This window comes from Arachis hypogaea, chromosome 16 (assembly GCF_003086295.3).
Source record: "Arachis hypogaea cultivar Tifrunner chromosome 16, arahy.Tifrunner.gnm2.J5K5, whole genome shotgun sequence".
NCBI classification, from domain to species: Eukaryota; Viridiplantae; Streptophyta; class Magnoliopsida; order Fabales; family Fabaceae; genus Arachis; species Arachis hypogaea.
This window is the reverse complement of record NC_092051.1, coordinates 145,649,929-145,665,825: the sequence shown is the minus strand read 5'-3', so window position 1 is coordinate 145,665,825 and position 15,897 is coordinate 145,649,929. Positions and strand designations below refer to the sequence as shown.

General features: G+C 31.1%; 1 protein-coding gene and 1 long non-coding RNA gene across 3 annotated transcripts; both read right to left on the bottom strand.

Moving 5' to 3' along the window:
• Positions 1–2,412: 2,412 nt before the first annotated feature.
• LOC140180410 (uncharacterized) lies at positions 2,413–4,547 on the bottom strand. The gene is made up of 3 exons (XR_011874652.1): positions 3,330–4,547; positions 3,162–3,235; positions 2,413–2,665 (listed from the first exon to the last, which is right to left on the bottom strand). It is a non-coding gene; the product is annotated as an uncharacterized lncRNA (long non-coding RNA).
• A 3,426-nt stretch (positions 4,548–7,973) lies between these two features.
• Positions 7,974–15,685, bottom strand: LOC112697556 (sister chromatid cohesion protein PDS5 homolog C). 2 transcript variants are annotated; one of them, XM_025750788.2, is made up of 14 exons: positions 15,113–15,685; positions 13,278–13,481; positions 13,003–13,184; positions 12,216–12,342; positions 11,928–12,125; positions 11,787–11,834; positions 10,775–11,695; positions 10,578–10,685; positions 10,075–10,145; positions 9,629–9,680; positions 9,369–9,452; positions 9,246–9,295; positions 8,937–9,002; positions 7,974–8,858 (listed from the first exon to the last, which is right to left on the bottom strand). In XM_025750788.2, exons 1-14 carry the CDS (start codon positions 15,212–15,214, stop codon positions 8,369–8,371), a joined length of 2,703 nt encoding a protein of 900 aa, XP_025606573.1. In that variant the 5' UTR covers positions 15,215–15,685; the 3' UTR covers positions 7,974–8,368. The 2 variants fall into 2 exon arrangements, with proteins under 2 accessions (XP_025606573.1, XP_072077574.1); XM_072221473.1 differs by having other exon boundaries at positions 13,278–14,877; positions 15,113–15,553.
• Between the last annotated feature and the right edge of the window lie 212 nt (positions 15,686–15,897).

Below are 15,897 nucleotides of genomic sequence, written 5' to 3'. Positions count from 1 at the left end.
TTTCAAATTAATTGATATCTATGATCTTGAAATTTTGTTTGTTGTAATTTGCAGCCAATATATTATTAATGCCTTAATGGTATTGCCACAAGTACAAGCATTTTGATAAATAAATTTAATTAAGTTTGTCCAGTTACTGAATGGTCTAACAAATATACCACTCCAATAAAACGGGTGTGAATCCCTCATCTTCTTGCATTTTATAGTTTTTCATTTTATTTAGAGGGAGAAACAAAAGAAGAAAAAGAACATAGAATTTATGTGTTGTTATTTATAAAGTTATATATGTGTTATCTTTTAAAAGATTTTATATTTATTGTTAAGATAAAAAATAAAAGAACTTGAAACAAAAAGTTGCAGAATTCTAATGAAAACACACAAGTTTACGAAGTTGAAGATAGATATTCATATTTTCCAATGACTATAAAATTTGTTTATACCAAATTTTATTGGAATTGAACATCAATAATCATGTAATTGAATTGAATAATCCTTTGTTTATGTAATATCTTGAACGAATATATGATGCTGATTTTTAAATATCTTAAGGACATAAGATATCAAAATCCAAAAAAAAAAAAATTAACAAAGATACGGCTTGACAAGCACAATACAGTATGCACGACAAGTTGCCATTGTTTGATAAAGTCAATTAAGATTATTGGAAATATGGAAATGAAATTAATTGATATTGTTATATTAACACTTCAGGGCTTCAACCCTTAAATACCTTCAACACCTAGGTTTAAACCATCATAGAGACAAACATAAATGGCAATAAAATAGGGGTGAGCACGATACTGAACAGAGAACACAAGCACGACAGCCATGGAGCACACGAGCATGACGACCACAAAGCATGGCGACCGCAACTTTAAATGCGAGCACGAGCACGGGATGCCAGCAAGGGGAGTAGCAGAGTAGAGAGTACAACAAAATGATTGAGAGGAGAGGTTAGAGCTTATATGTGTTATAATTAGATTTTTGTATATCACTAAATACAATTAGCTTTTATATAAACAAAAACATTAAGATATTATATGATAACCTTAGTTCAATGGTTAAAATTTTTTTACACTCAATAGAAGTTTAATGATTAAAAATAACCCTTTGAATCATAGGGTTTTTATATATTCATGAACTAATCATAATACAATTTATATCTATCCACATTTCAGACCAGTAAACGAGCACACACTTACCTAATGTGTCCGTGAGAACATTACGCATGCCTAATGTAAATATAAATGCAGAGAATTTCTCTCTCTATATATATATATTCAAAATAAATTAAGGGGTAATAATAAAAAACCATGAAGACTATATAATAAATAAAATAATTGTATAAAACATTTTTTTTAAATATAACAATACAAGGTTGTGCATACATGCGTATTAATCCAATATCCTCTCTCTCTATATATATAGAGAGAGACTAGTTGTAGAGAAAAAGCTTGTGAGGACCAATATATATATATATATATATATATATATATATATATAAAAGTCCCATTCCATGCTAGGCTACATATATTTGTAACAATATATTTTTATTTTCGCATGTATAGAGAAAAAAAAAAATTTGTCGCTTAAGATCTGCATAGTAATCAGCGCAACTTGTGCACCATCAAAAGTCATAGTTTTCCGTTTGGTAACACCAATATAAAAGTTGAAGAATTATTAGCAATGAAGAGCAATTGTCAATTGCAATTCAATAAAATAAAATAAGTCAATATATATAATTAGACAATACGATTATAAATAGTACTGAGGGAAATTAATGTACAAAAAACAAATAAATACATAAAAAGAAAACATATATTATTTTTTAATAATGTTGAAAATGAGATTTATGACTAGAATAAGTAATAAAATTGAATAATTAACAATTATGACTAGTATAGTAAATCATAAAAACAGACCAATACAATGCAAGAAAGAATGTTGAGATTCATCACACACTTTATAATAAAAATGATGATATAGTGTAGAAAAATAATTTATGTAGTATATACTAAAATTATTTATTAAAATCAATCTTTATATATTTAACTTATTTTTAATGTATCATTTATATTTTAATATTTATTTTATATTAGTGAATAAAAAACTAAAAAAGTACTGATATATAATTATATTTTGAGTAATGTTGAATAATATGATATTATTACCCTACCATAGCTATTAATTAACTTGCTTCACTCAGTGATGTTTGTCTTTGAGCTCCATTGAGAGAGAGAGAGGGAGATATATGAGAGAGAAAATGGTTGAAACCAGAAACAACAAATTTTTGGACAGAATCCGACAGAAAGAGTAGTGAGCAGTGGCGGAACCAGAAATTTCATAAGAGGGGGGCCAATTAAATATAAAATATAACAAAAAATTAACAAAATATGATTTGTAGCATATATATCAAAAAAGTAATTATATTATATTATATAAAAGTCAATGTTCAACTACATACTTTAAGATTTTGATATTTTTAAACTTGCTCGACGATGCTTCATGGAACTAAAATCATCAATTATCATCTCTGAAGTGAATTTTGAAGCAATTTCCTTTTCAATATATACAATCATACAATCTGCTAAAAATTCATCTTCCATCTTGTTTCGAAACCTTGTTTTAATAATCTTCATAGCTGAAAAGGCCCGTTCAGTTGTTGCTGTTGTCACAGGAAGAGTCAAAACAAGACGAATTAATCTATCAATTAAAGGATATATATTTGATTTTCCTGTCTCTGTCAATTTTTGACACAATTCAGCAAGAGTAGACAAATTCTGAAAATCTGGAGCTTTAACCACATCAAGTTCATAATGTTGTAACTCATAATCCAATTGAATCTTTTCTTGCTCAGAAAAATCTAAAGAATAGAAATTCTTTACAAGATTGCATATGTTGCAAACATTGAATAACTTGAAAGCATCTTTAGGATCTAGAGATGTACTCAGTATGAGGAGCTCGGTTGCTTGCTCACTAAATGAGTGAATTGTTTTCATCTTTGACATTTTTAACTTAACTTGAACTATCTAACAAAAAAAAAAACAAAAATAATTGCATATATATTATTTTCTTAAAAAAAATATTAAACCTATTGAGCAATAACAAATAATTTTAGAAACACAAATATATAATAACCAAAAATAAAGTTATTGATTTACCTGATTATTTTTTGTTCCAAGTCTCACAAAAAAATAATTCTATTGAGTTTCGTCCTCACTTCAATCTTTGAACACTGTCCATTATAAAAAAAATAAATTAATTATTTTAAATAAATAATGTAAATAATACTTGACATTGTCATTAACTTAAAAAAAATTGAAATATACCTCTTTGAATCTTTGTTGTGCATTCAATGGTTAATATTTTGTTGTTCACTTCTCTTCAATGGTTTTTCTTCATATGTCTTGTTTTGGTATGGAAAGAAAATTAGAATGAGAAGAGTAGAAGACCAAAAGTTTGGGAATCACTAAAAGAGAGAGAAAAGTGGCGCTATGCCTATGATAGTTTGAAACAAATATTTGAAAAATGTACTAGGATTACTTTAATTAATAGTATGGGCTTGGACTAGTATAATAGAACCATTTTTATTAATTATTAGAATGGGCTATTTGTTAACAAGAGCAACAATAATTCAAATATCTAATACATAATGCAGTTTTTAGTTTTTTTAATTTATAAAATTTTGTAATTTATATTTTTTTTAATATTATATATAAAAAAATTTAATATTATTAATTATTACTATTTACTATTTTTTTAAAAAAAATTTGGGGGTACCATGGCCACCTTAGGTCCCCCCGTGGATCCGCCACTGGTAGTGAGCACACAAAAAAAATTGCATAAATTTATACAATATATTTTCTATGTGCTCACTCTCTTCTGTCAATTTCTATGTGCCAAATTAATAATTTCCCAAATTTAGAAACTTCCCAGGATGAAAAAATTGGGGGAAAAGGAAAGAAAAGAAAACTCATAATTTTACAGATCTGATGAAAAGAGAGTCAAAGAGTTATATATATACATTAATGGAAAGGAAAACAAAACCTATATGTGTGCATCATATGCTCAAAAACAAAACCAATAATTATTTGGTAAAAAAAATTAGGGTTTGAGACAAAGAACCTGCATCCGTACAAGTAAAAGGGAGAAAATTAAGAGTGAAAAAAAGAAATAAAGAAACATAACAAGAAGTGCATCATCATATGAGTTGAGAAAGATTAGACTTTAGAGACAAAGAGATGAGGAAAAAATATATAGGAAAAATAATTACATATATGTATAAAACTAATGCCATAATCTAGAAGCAAGAAACTAGTTTTGACACAAACAAAATCAATCTCTCTCACTCTCTCTCTCTCTCTTCATTTTTAGGTTGTTGATGCAAACTGGATGACACGTATGTCCAATCCAGATCTTAAATATGAGGAACAACATCGAATTGATATTGCTGAACAAAGAAAGTTTGGAGCTTGAAATCTCTCTCTCTCTCTCCCTCTCTCTCTCTCACAGGCACAACAATAAGCGGATGGAGTAGCCTTTATTGTGAGGTGTGTGAAAGGTCCAAAGAGACTTAAATTATTAACAATAATGATGTTGTGAACGTTATCTTTTCCATTTTTTTTTATTTGGCTAAAGGAATGCCTAATAGCACTAGTTAAAAGAGTTTGAAAAAAAATAATGTTATTCTCAAATTGATAGCGTCATTTAATCTTAATTATATTTATTATTTTAATTTTTTTTAATTCTTATTTGTCATATCAAAATTTTTTATTACTTTTTGTTATATATATATATATATATATATATATATATATATAAGGATTGTATATAGTTTTAGAAAAAGATAAAAACGTATAATTAAGAGTGAGTGGTATTAATAATTTAGAAATAATATTTTCATCTTTTATAAAATTATTTTGTTCAATAACAATTTTTTTTAAAAGCAATACAAAATTTAAAAATATTTTTTTGTAAAAACATAAAAATTCAAATTATGTATAAAAAAAACACACGAACACGAAAGGAGAAGAAAATTGAAGGTTATTAATATATGTAATTCTAAAAATAAAAAAATATATATAGTTTTATGTGAGATTTGGATGTCTACGAAATTTTCTAACTCGACTGGTTATTAAGAACTAATCTACTACGACTCTGAGTTCTATGTAAAAATTTGTAGCTCGTCAATAAATTACTAGATGCATAATAAATTAATAATAGAAAATTTTTAAGTTTTTAGATATATTTAATATTTTAAAAATATAAAAAGTTATCTTTTCAATGATTTTCAATAAATGATTTTCTTTCCTAGTATTTCTTAAAATGTGTTTTTAGAGCAGATGTATGTTAATCAAATTGTTTAATATATTATTACACATTTTATTTACACTCAAGGGAAAAAAATTATATATATTTTACTTACTAAAATAAATGAATGAAGTAAATAGTTAATTGCTCATATCTCATTTGCAAAGAAATATAAAAAATTAATGTGTATAAGATGTTTTGGGCACTTTTAGGGTATTTGTGTTGAATAATGATTTGTTCATCTATTACTATCGTTGTTACCAATATCATAAAAAAGTATCTTTGAAAATATTTTTAATACACAAATAGATTCTCATTTTTTTATTATTGTCCTTTGAAATTGAACAAGTATCTTTAAGATGCTTTCTTAGCTAAAAAAAATTTTTAAAAAGTTAATTTTTCGAATGCATAAAATTTGTGCCGAAAAATTTAAAATTTTGAATTTTTAAACCATTACTTAAAAAATTTATTTTAATATATTATTAACATAAAATAATTTTATACGTATATCTAATGATATAATATCACATCAATAAAAATAAATATCTTTTATACATTGAGTACGTGAATTGTTATATTAAGAAAATGTAATTGGACGCAATGGCAAAACTTGAAAAAAGAATTTAAGAGACAAATTTTAACAAAATTACATAACAACATTATATAAAAACAAAATTTATAAATATTACAATTTTTTAATATTTTGTCGTCACCATGACAATAAATTAATTCTTTTAAAGATAAATATTATAAAATATCTTAAAGTTGTATTTTTCATATTTTGAGTGATTTAAAATTTTTAATAATTCAATCAGAACAAATTTTTTGTAATATAAATAATTAAATTATCCATAAAGATCGATAAAACATAAAATAACATTAAAAAGATAAATAAATTATTGTAATGATTATAATGATGAAACTTTTTAATTAGCCAAATAGTACATATTGAATTTGAAAAATAAGTTTTGAGTGAATGGTGGGTGAAGAATTGAATAACCCATCATGTTGAATTTGAAAAATTATCGAGTGAGTAAATGAAAAGTTGAACAAAAATACCTTAAATTGTTATCTAAGACTTTTGTTAAATGAGCTTATCATGTTAATTATAATATTTTTATATATATTACAAAATATTTAGAAAAAGGGAGATATAATTCCATTATTTTCAAAAGACTGAATTGACCGTATAAAATATTTTATATTATTAATATATTATAGTTAAATTTTTATTTTATATGAGAATGTATAAAATTACTTGCAAAATATTTTTAGATAAATATTCTTGACAAGTACTCTTAGAAAAATCTTTTTTATAATTACAAGGACTAAAATTATAAATATATTCTTTTTTAAAGATATTATGATTATTTCATGAAATTTATATGTATCATTCTGTGGTTTACTAAAATCATTTATTAAGATGAGTCTGATGACCACCCAAACGCTCTATCTCTTTTGTTTTGGGAAGACAAAAGAAGAAAGAAGACGAAACATTTTCCAATGACAAACGACAAAACAAAGAGTAAACGACAAAATAATAAAGGCAGCATTAGTAGCTGTGATTACAAGATGGTGGTTATCTCACAGCCGTTGATGTCATTGTACGTTATTCCCTGCCGTTAGATTGTTTAGTGTTGGGGTCTCATTCATGTTAGTTATTTAATAAAGTGTGGTATAATCTTCTAGGGAATTAGGGTGATAGGACATAAAGGCTGCGACATTTGGGGAGGCAACCATTGGTTGGAATACTGAGATTTAGATTTTTACCGACACAAAGGATATTGCTATTTGCTACCATTCAACTGCTTGCCCTCTTTGGATCCATTTAATTAGATGTTTTTTATTTTTTCTTAATAAACTTTGAATTAGTCCTTAAAAAATTCATACAAGACATCTTGTCTTCAACAAAATATCTTACTTAAACATTAGGATAATTCAGTTTTATAAAATAAATAAAATTTAAAATTATGTAGATATTTTAAATTAGAATTGAGTACATACATTGATACATATATATAAATCAAATTAAGATAACTCAATTTTAACTATTTACATGCTAATTTAATTTACTACAAATACAATATATACATAGTAAATTGAATCAAACAAATTCGATTTACATATAAATAACTAAAATCGAATTACCTGATTCAATTATATAGATATGTTTATGATAGAACATATAACAAGTTCTTGCATAATTTTAAACTCTATTAATTATATTGACGTGAATTATTCCAAATATTATATAATTAAATTTTTAGAGATTTTTGTCTATTATACATATTAAAAATTTGATTAAAAAAGACAAAGAAACCAATTTATCTAACAAAAATAATTATCAAAGCTTTACAGAGAATAAAAGTTTGTTAAGAATCAAAGTATTCTATTTAAAAATTAAAATTCTTTGAAAACCAATTTAAATATATTGGACAATTGGACTGGTACACTTCCCTTTTTAAGGTCCTCCAGTGTCACTTTAGGGATTAGTGGGCCTAACTTCCAAAAACTTGCACACGATCGAGAACTATAGTAGTCAAGCAATTATTACCTACTTTTGTCAACACATTTGATCCACTCCACAATTACTTACCGTAGGGACTAATAATGGCATGTAACATACACATTGCTACGTTAACTCAATGTTACCAAACACATTGTTTGAAAGTAAAATTGACCTATTTATTATTAAATCTAAGTAATCATGTATTCATGCACTTTATGTAGGAAAATTTTGCGAACTTAATAATCACGAGCGCCAAAACATTCACTTAATTTACGGCTAACCAAATGTTTTTCTACTGTACTCCAAACAAAATCCATCTAGAAATCTGGCGATGAAAGAAAACAATAAATACTAGCCCCTACCACCACTAAACTAGGCTAACCACATAATAAAATGCTACCAATAATCAAGGCATGACCACAATATTTAACAGAGATGAAGAACGGCCTAGATCGCACTAGAAGGTCCAGAACATAGAAATCCCAAATGCAGAGACCATAAGAAGAGCGAGCAGCAAGGAATGAACAATTACAAAGTAGGCATCAACCTTTAGTTTCTTCCGCGTTTCTTTCCAGTCTTCACCTCAGTTCCAGACTTTGATGAACTAGTTGCCTTCACCTTCACTTCTTCCATCTCTTTGGTTGAACCCTCCGAGTCCTCACTCTCTGAATCTTTTACCTGCAATAAACTAGCTTTCATCTTGCCTGTGCCATTGGACTTCCCACCGCTTTTACTGGATTTTGATTTGGAAGCAGCACTCTTGGATGTTTCTTGCTTTGATTTTCCTGTCTTCGGAGTTTCTTGCTTAGACTTGGTAGAGGGTTTCGATGCACTAACATCATCATCTTTCGGCTTGCTTATCTTCGAACCGTCAGTGTTCTTTGACTTGCCAGATGCTTTCGGTGCAGCATCAATAGATTTACCGCCACCAGTTTTGGGAGTATTCTCCTTGGTTTTGCGATCAACTTTGCTACTGTCTTTGGACTTCTGGCTCGACTTCCCAGATGATCCCTTTGATTTGCTGGATGTGGCTCCTCCACTATAAGGAGATTGAAGTGAAGATCATAAGACAACAATCAAGGGATGAAACATACACCAATTAGTAACATTTACAAACCTTTTAGAAGAAGCGGCCTTTTTCCCATCACTTGTTTTTCCTTTCTTCTTTGTTGGCTCAGGCAGGCTGAATATCATGACAAAAATAAATAAGGTCAAACATAAAAGCTGACAAACCATATACAGCAGTGACAACAAGATATCCATCAAACATGCACAACAACAGCTGTATAACAATTAGACCAAGCACACATGGATATGCTTCCCGGAGGTTTGAAGCACAGAAACAAATCAATATTGTTTTTTTTTTTTGGGGCATAACAATAAGTATCTTCTACAATAAATGACACGACTTATAAGCAGCACTTACATGTCATTATCATCAGAAACATCAGGACTAATATGCTCGCTCCCTTCATCCTGTTAACATTATGGCCATCATTAGTATTTATGCAATGCAGTAGAGTTTAAAATTATGAGACAAGAGACCCACCCCATCTGGAGCAGCAGTATCAAGGATTTCCCATCTTTCCTTTTTAAGATTTAATATCTCCATATCACCATCATCATACAAAACCTAAATAGAAAAATCAAGATTGTCAGGAAAGACAAGAATCTAAGATAGAGTGGGTTGTAAGATGTACCACTCAAATAGGAAACCATTCAACAAACAGAAGCCAAAATGTTTTGGTGAGTGACAGAACAGGAAGGAGATGGAAGGGTAAAGAGATGGTGGCATAGCTGCAAAATCACCTTGTGCTTCTTTTTGGAACGATCAAAGGAATCAACTACACCTTCATAATACCTGTAAAGAACATGCCAACAAGAATAGATTTTTATACTATAATTGCACCAAAAGGATAAGGGAATTTATGCACAAACACAGGCACATAATAACTGAAAAACCAACCCAAATAAATTTATTTATAAAAAAGTTCAACATAGCGCCTGTTTCAACTAAATTCTTTATTCTCTACCAAAGTCCAATGGACATGCTCTGCGATTATAAAAGCAGTTAAAACAAGAAAGAAATAAGCCTTTAAGAGAAACCATATTATCAAGGAAACAAACAGCTTATGCAGACATGCTTGCATATAGCAAATTTCAGCTAAATGCACTGGTATATTATATTCAGTGTCCCAATTCAAATCTGATTTCCAGTTTTAGCATGTTGCAAATGAATAACACCAAGTACTCACATGTCATCATCTGGCCAAAACACTTTTACCCGTGTACCAACAAGACCTTCACCATCTTTGATATTTGATTCCTGGGACATAAGCCAAAAGATTAGGCAACCAAAATGAGAGTTGTAAGTGTAGTCTACTTAACGTGCACAAAAAGAGAGAGAGAGAAAGAGGGGGGGTTGTCAGAATTAGACTTTTTTGAATTGGTGTATACATTAAATATGTAGGCTGCATATAAATTACCATACTGATACTAAATACTATAAAGGTCGAATAAACCTAGAAGAAAGCCAAACGGCACAGAAAGGAAACAAATGGATTGCTGCTTACTAATCTTTCACCATAACAGCAAGCAAATGAGAAAGAAACAAACAGGATTTGACCGTACTGCATATAGCTGACATAGTGCATAGCTACTGCTAGATACACTAATAAACTCCAATAAAGCATCCACCCTAATAAATACATCACGAAGTCAAATTTTCAAAAAGCAAAAAAAAAAACTAGATTCTTACATTTTCTTTTGCTGGAGTGCGCTTCCTCTTTGCACTTGTCTTGGGAGTCTCCTCTGGATGGTCATCTTTAGTTGATTTTGAAGCGGACTTGGGTGACAACACCAATTCCTAAAGTAGAATCATTACTAAGCAAACTGATATAATCTGAACAAATAACAGCATAGTTCCAAAAGCAGGGCAAGAAATGACAAAAATACCTTCTCTTCATCTTTAGTGGCAGATTTTGCTATGCCCTTATCTGAGTTCACTTTGCCCGGTGCACGCTTTTTCTTGACCTCCGACTGCCTTGAAGAGGATCCAACACTACCCTTCTTGCTTTCTTCCAACTTCTTTGCTGACTGCTTTTTAGCATCTGCATCACTTATCCCACTTCCCTTTTTATCTGAATCAGCTACAGTAGTCTTTTTCCCATCAGAACTACGATCAATTATCTTTTTTCCTGACCGCCTGGAGGGTTTTGCTTCTGAATCACTGGTTCCTTCATCCACCTTTTTCAAACCATCATCTGTGGCCACTTCTTTTATAGTGACTTCTTTTGCAGAGCTATCTTTCTTTTTGGACCGTACATGTTTCTTTGAATCGTTTTCATCCTTGTTTTCACTTGGCAAAGGAGAAGCGATATCAGGTTCACCTTCAGTTGTTTTGGGTGATGGAACCTTGGTGTCAGTCTCCTTGTCATTCTCTGATGGTTCTGCAGCCTCAACACACCCATCTTGTTGAGGAGAACTGGGAACTTCCTTTCTGTCACTTTTAGAGTCGGTCTGTTTTCCAGCTTCCTTCTCGACAGCAAGATGTGAACCCTCAGAAGGCTCAGCCGATCTTACTGATGGGTTGGTTTTTCTTCCTCTCCTCTTAGTAGCTTGTACCAACTTTTTTTCACTTTTGTCAGGTTTACCAGCGTCCAAATCATTGGGCTCCTCCTTACCTGGCATATCGATACCTTTCGTCTGATTAGAACAATTGGTATCATCTTCCGTCTTTGCAGATTTTGAATCTACCAAAGCATCTTCTTCTCCAGCCTGTGCAATGCCATTGCTCATGACAGACTTAGGGGATCTGCCAGTGATAGAACTATCTTGCTGGGGTGGTTCAGCTTCTTTAGCATCCTCCCCGGCCACCTGGCGAAGGATAATTGAAATGTTCTAGTTTCCAGTTGCCCAGGATAAAAGAGAAAAAAGAAAAATTAACTCAAGAGAGAGAAGAACACACCTGTGCTGACTCCTCGACTGGCTCTTTCGTTGATTTGCTCTCACCTTCCTGGAAGATAAGACACTTAACAATTAGCTACCATGTCATGAAAATTATCCAACCGAATCAGAATATCATTTAGATAAAAACAGATAGATATACCACATGCTCACTCGTAGCGCATGCATCATTTTGCTCCATGCTTCCAGGTGTATCTTGGCATATTGAAGCAAGAACATTACTGTAATTATCCAAAGAAATGCCCAATGTATTCACTGCTTGCACCAAAGAAGGTTTAAGCTTGCTTGCACTACATTCAAGGACTCTCTCCCCCAACTTCCGAGCGATTGGCAAAACTTCCTGAATCACAATGATATTGATCGTGAAAATTTATATAATTTGAGAACAAAACGTGCTAAAATTAAACAATATAAAAGAATTGTAACCAACCTCATTGTCTTTCTTTACACTGCCTAAGATTGGGGAAAGTAATTCCAGGGGAATATCTTCACTTTCCTCTATAACAAGGGTCATGATAGTTTCCATAGATGAAAAAACATTCTCTGGATGTTCCTCCCTGTAAGTTTCAAATCAAGCTTGTCAACTCCATTCACACTACAAACACCACCTCTAATCATTAAATAAGTTTTTATCACTTTTACAATATCAGCATTACATCAATTTATTAATCTAGTCAAGTCCATCTAGTGGGAAGAAAACGTTTTGATTGATGTAATGATAATGCTCATTCTGCATAGCCTAATAGCAATTGTAAACAATCAGTAAAAGATGTAACATGCCTTGCTAAGAACTAATGATTGGGATGCTAGACATTATCTTGGATCTCTTTTGTTTGGTGGCGGGGTACAAAAAAGAAATTCTATTATGGAGAATAGACAGATATGTAAAAATGACGTTCATTTAATTAATGTTCTCATATACTAATACTACCGACATTCATATTATATGCTTTTGCTATGCTAATAATATTATTATTAAAGTGGAATAAATGTCAAAACCTAGCAACACATACAAAAATCAAGTGGCACTGGCAAGTCACCGGAAACTAACATAATTATCATTTAAAAAGACAAATCAATAACAATTAATTCTCAAAAACTTGCCAACTGAATGAAAAAGCTTAGGTAGAATATATTCTAAAAGATTACATCATAAAGTAACTAATAAAATCATCAAAAATTATGTTTCAAAGAACTTTATATACAGCAGCTCTTACCTTACAGCCTTCAGGAAATGCTTAAACATCTCTACAATCAGGGTATCACATTCCAGATCCAACATTACCACACACGACCTGACTTTTGCAACTGTTTCGAGAATTGAAGTCCTCTTTGTATATGATCGGCTTGCCATATCATGCAGACTTTCAAATGAAGATACAATTAATTGAAAAACCTCCTGAAAGAGAAAATTATATTGGTAAAAAATTGAGACATAATTCATGATAAAAGAAGCACCAACCAATTTGTGGTAGAAAATAATCATGCACACCTTCATCTGGTCATCGTCATAAGGAGCATCAGGTGCAGTTATTCTAGTTATCTCACTGATGCAAGAGGCAACTGCGACTTTAACATCAACATCCGAATGCTTGAAAAGTTTATCTGCAATTAATGCTTTCAACGCCGGAGAGAGTGCATTTTGTGTAGATTGGCTAGGTGACTGTTCAACCCTTGATAGGCAATTCTCAACTTGCTGCAGTGCCAGTGGGACACATGTATTAAGCAATCAACCTTATTATCAAGATTCATCAAAAACAGAATTCTTGATTTGACTTTACTTCAAATCATGTTCAGCTTAAACATTTCTCAGGGAATATTGAACAATCCTTTTGTTTTGCAAAATGTGCAATATTTCTCAAAACCCCCAACCCCTAATTTTCTCCAAGAACAGCAACATCAAATGACCCACTTAAGTGTAGGTAAAGAATGAACAAGAAACAGACATCTAAAACCACACACACATACTACTCAATATAGGAAGGCAGCTTTTGCTCAGGTCAAAGTGCTGGGCTTTCCCAAACAGGAAACCATCATTCTGTGGACATCAAGAAGAATCAAAATTGACAGCCAAGTTTGGCCAGAGGAACATTACCAATTTATGTCATTTCTCCAACACGATATTAAGCATATCAACAAACACTAGTATAATGAGGCTTTTTCATAAATAAGAACACCCTACTGTAACATAAGAGCCACTAATGATAAAAATTTTGCACATAATTTCTTTCTCTTTTATATTAAACCCATAAAACCTGCTTTTTCATAGCCAAGTACGGTGTTCTGGCAGCCACAACACTGTTGCAGCACCCACCGTATCAGCATTGCAGTAGTCACAGCAGAACCAAAATTTAAAACTGTGGCCAAGACTTTAACTGTAAATATAAGATATATGGATTCAAAATTAAAATTTGATATCATGATCATATGTTTAACCTAAGTGACTGGATGAGTAAATTTTCCTTGTTAGCAACAATTACCAGCAAACATTTAATGTTTTGTAGTAAAAATTATTATGCTATCATATGATTTTATACGATGATATTTTCTCCCAAAATGAAATCTAATACAGAATAATTTTATCTACAGCAAATGCTACTTATCAAAGAGAAATCCAAACACACCCAGCAGTATCTTCCACTATCCCGAACAATAACTCTCTGTAATCAATAAAAACTACACAAGACAGCATACAATTCCATGTTTGCCACTTGCATCAATCTTTTATATCAGCTCAGTCAGTAGATGCGGGCAACTAAAACGTTTTGTTTTTCCTTAAGCAGACAACAGTAGATATTAATGTAACTCACACTCTATCCCAGCACATTGTATACTCAGTAGTCAGTACGGCTGAGAGAAGTGGCAAAAGAACCTCACACGTGTAAATACTAAAATAATATTACGAAACAATGTGTTCGGAATCTCAAATACAAAAGGCTTCATTTCATTCACACAAATAATTCATTCAAGTGACAATAAATTAGCAATCTAATTCACTTCCAAATCATCCCCCTGCATCAAAATTTGAGGACTTGCAAACAAAATTGAAATTTTTTTTACAAAATTTAAGAATACGGAGCAACATCAGATTCCTACAAATTCAAAAGAAGAACAGAAGAAACACAGAATCAGCAAACGTCACACATCTGCAACTCAAAAACGGATTCACGAATCCTTTGAAAATGAGGTTCAGCAAACAACACAGCACCATACCGTACAGGTATAGAATCACAAGCAAAAGGAAACCATTGTTAACGGTTTAGGGTTAACAACGATTGATGAAAATAACTGAAGGGAGAAAAAAGAAAAGAAAAAGAAAGCGCTTACATCGAGAAGAGGTAGAAGTTCGTCGACGGATGAAGGAGGATCTAGAAGCTTGTTCCCAGCTTCACGAAGCTGCTCTTCGAGCTGCCTCTCAGCAGAAGCCATTGTTAACGGTCCTTCAAGGGGGGTTCTCTTCTTTGCAGATCTCACAAACGCTGTCTCACTCACTCCATCGAAACCCTAGAAACCACTCGTTCTCTCTCAATTCCAAATCGGAACCCTAAATGCGGAAATGAACACACACAGAGAAAGGTTAGGGTTTTTCGCTCAACGTTTTTTTTCCTCTCTTTTACTTTTCTTTCTTCCGTTCCGATACAGAGAAACGGAGAGAGGGGGGAGAGACAGAGAGAGTAAAGTGTGTTTCTTTTTATTTTTTTTTTCTGGTTGTGTGAGAAAATTAAAGACAGGGAAATGATTTATATGCGAGTTAAAGAAAATGAGAATTGGAAAAAAGGAAATTAATTTTTTGTTTTATTGAAAGTTTTTGTGGATTTTAATTTGGGCGGTTCAAAGGAGAATTGAGGCTCGGATCTCGCGGGGTCTGTGAATTTAAGTTAAAGTTGGGTTTTGAAATCCGCGTTTTGGATTTTCATTTGTGGTTTTGAGGTCCACGCAGCTATTGCGTCACCCAGGATTTTTTAACTTTTTTACCATAATTTGGTTTGGTATTTAATGCAAGATTTGACATATATATTTTACTATATATATCCCTTATATTTTAGAATATTTTTAAAAAAATTTATTTAATATTAGTCAATAAATTATTACATACATAATAAAAAATTTAA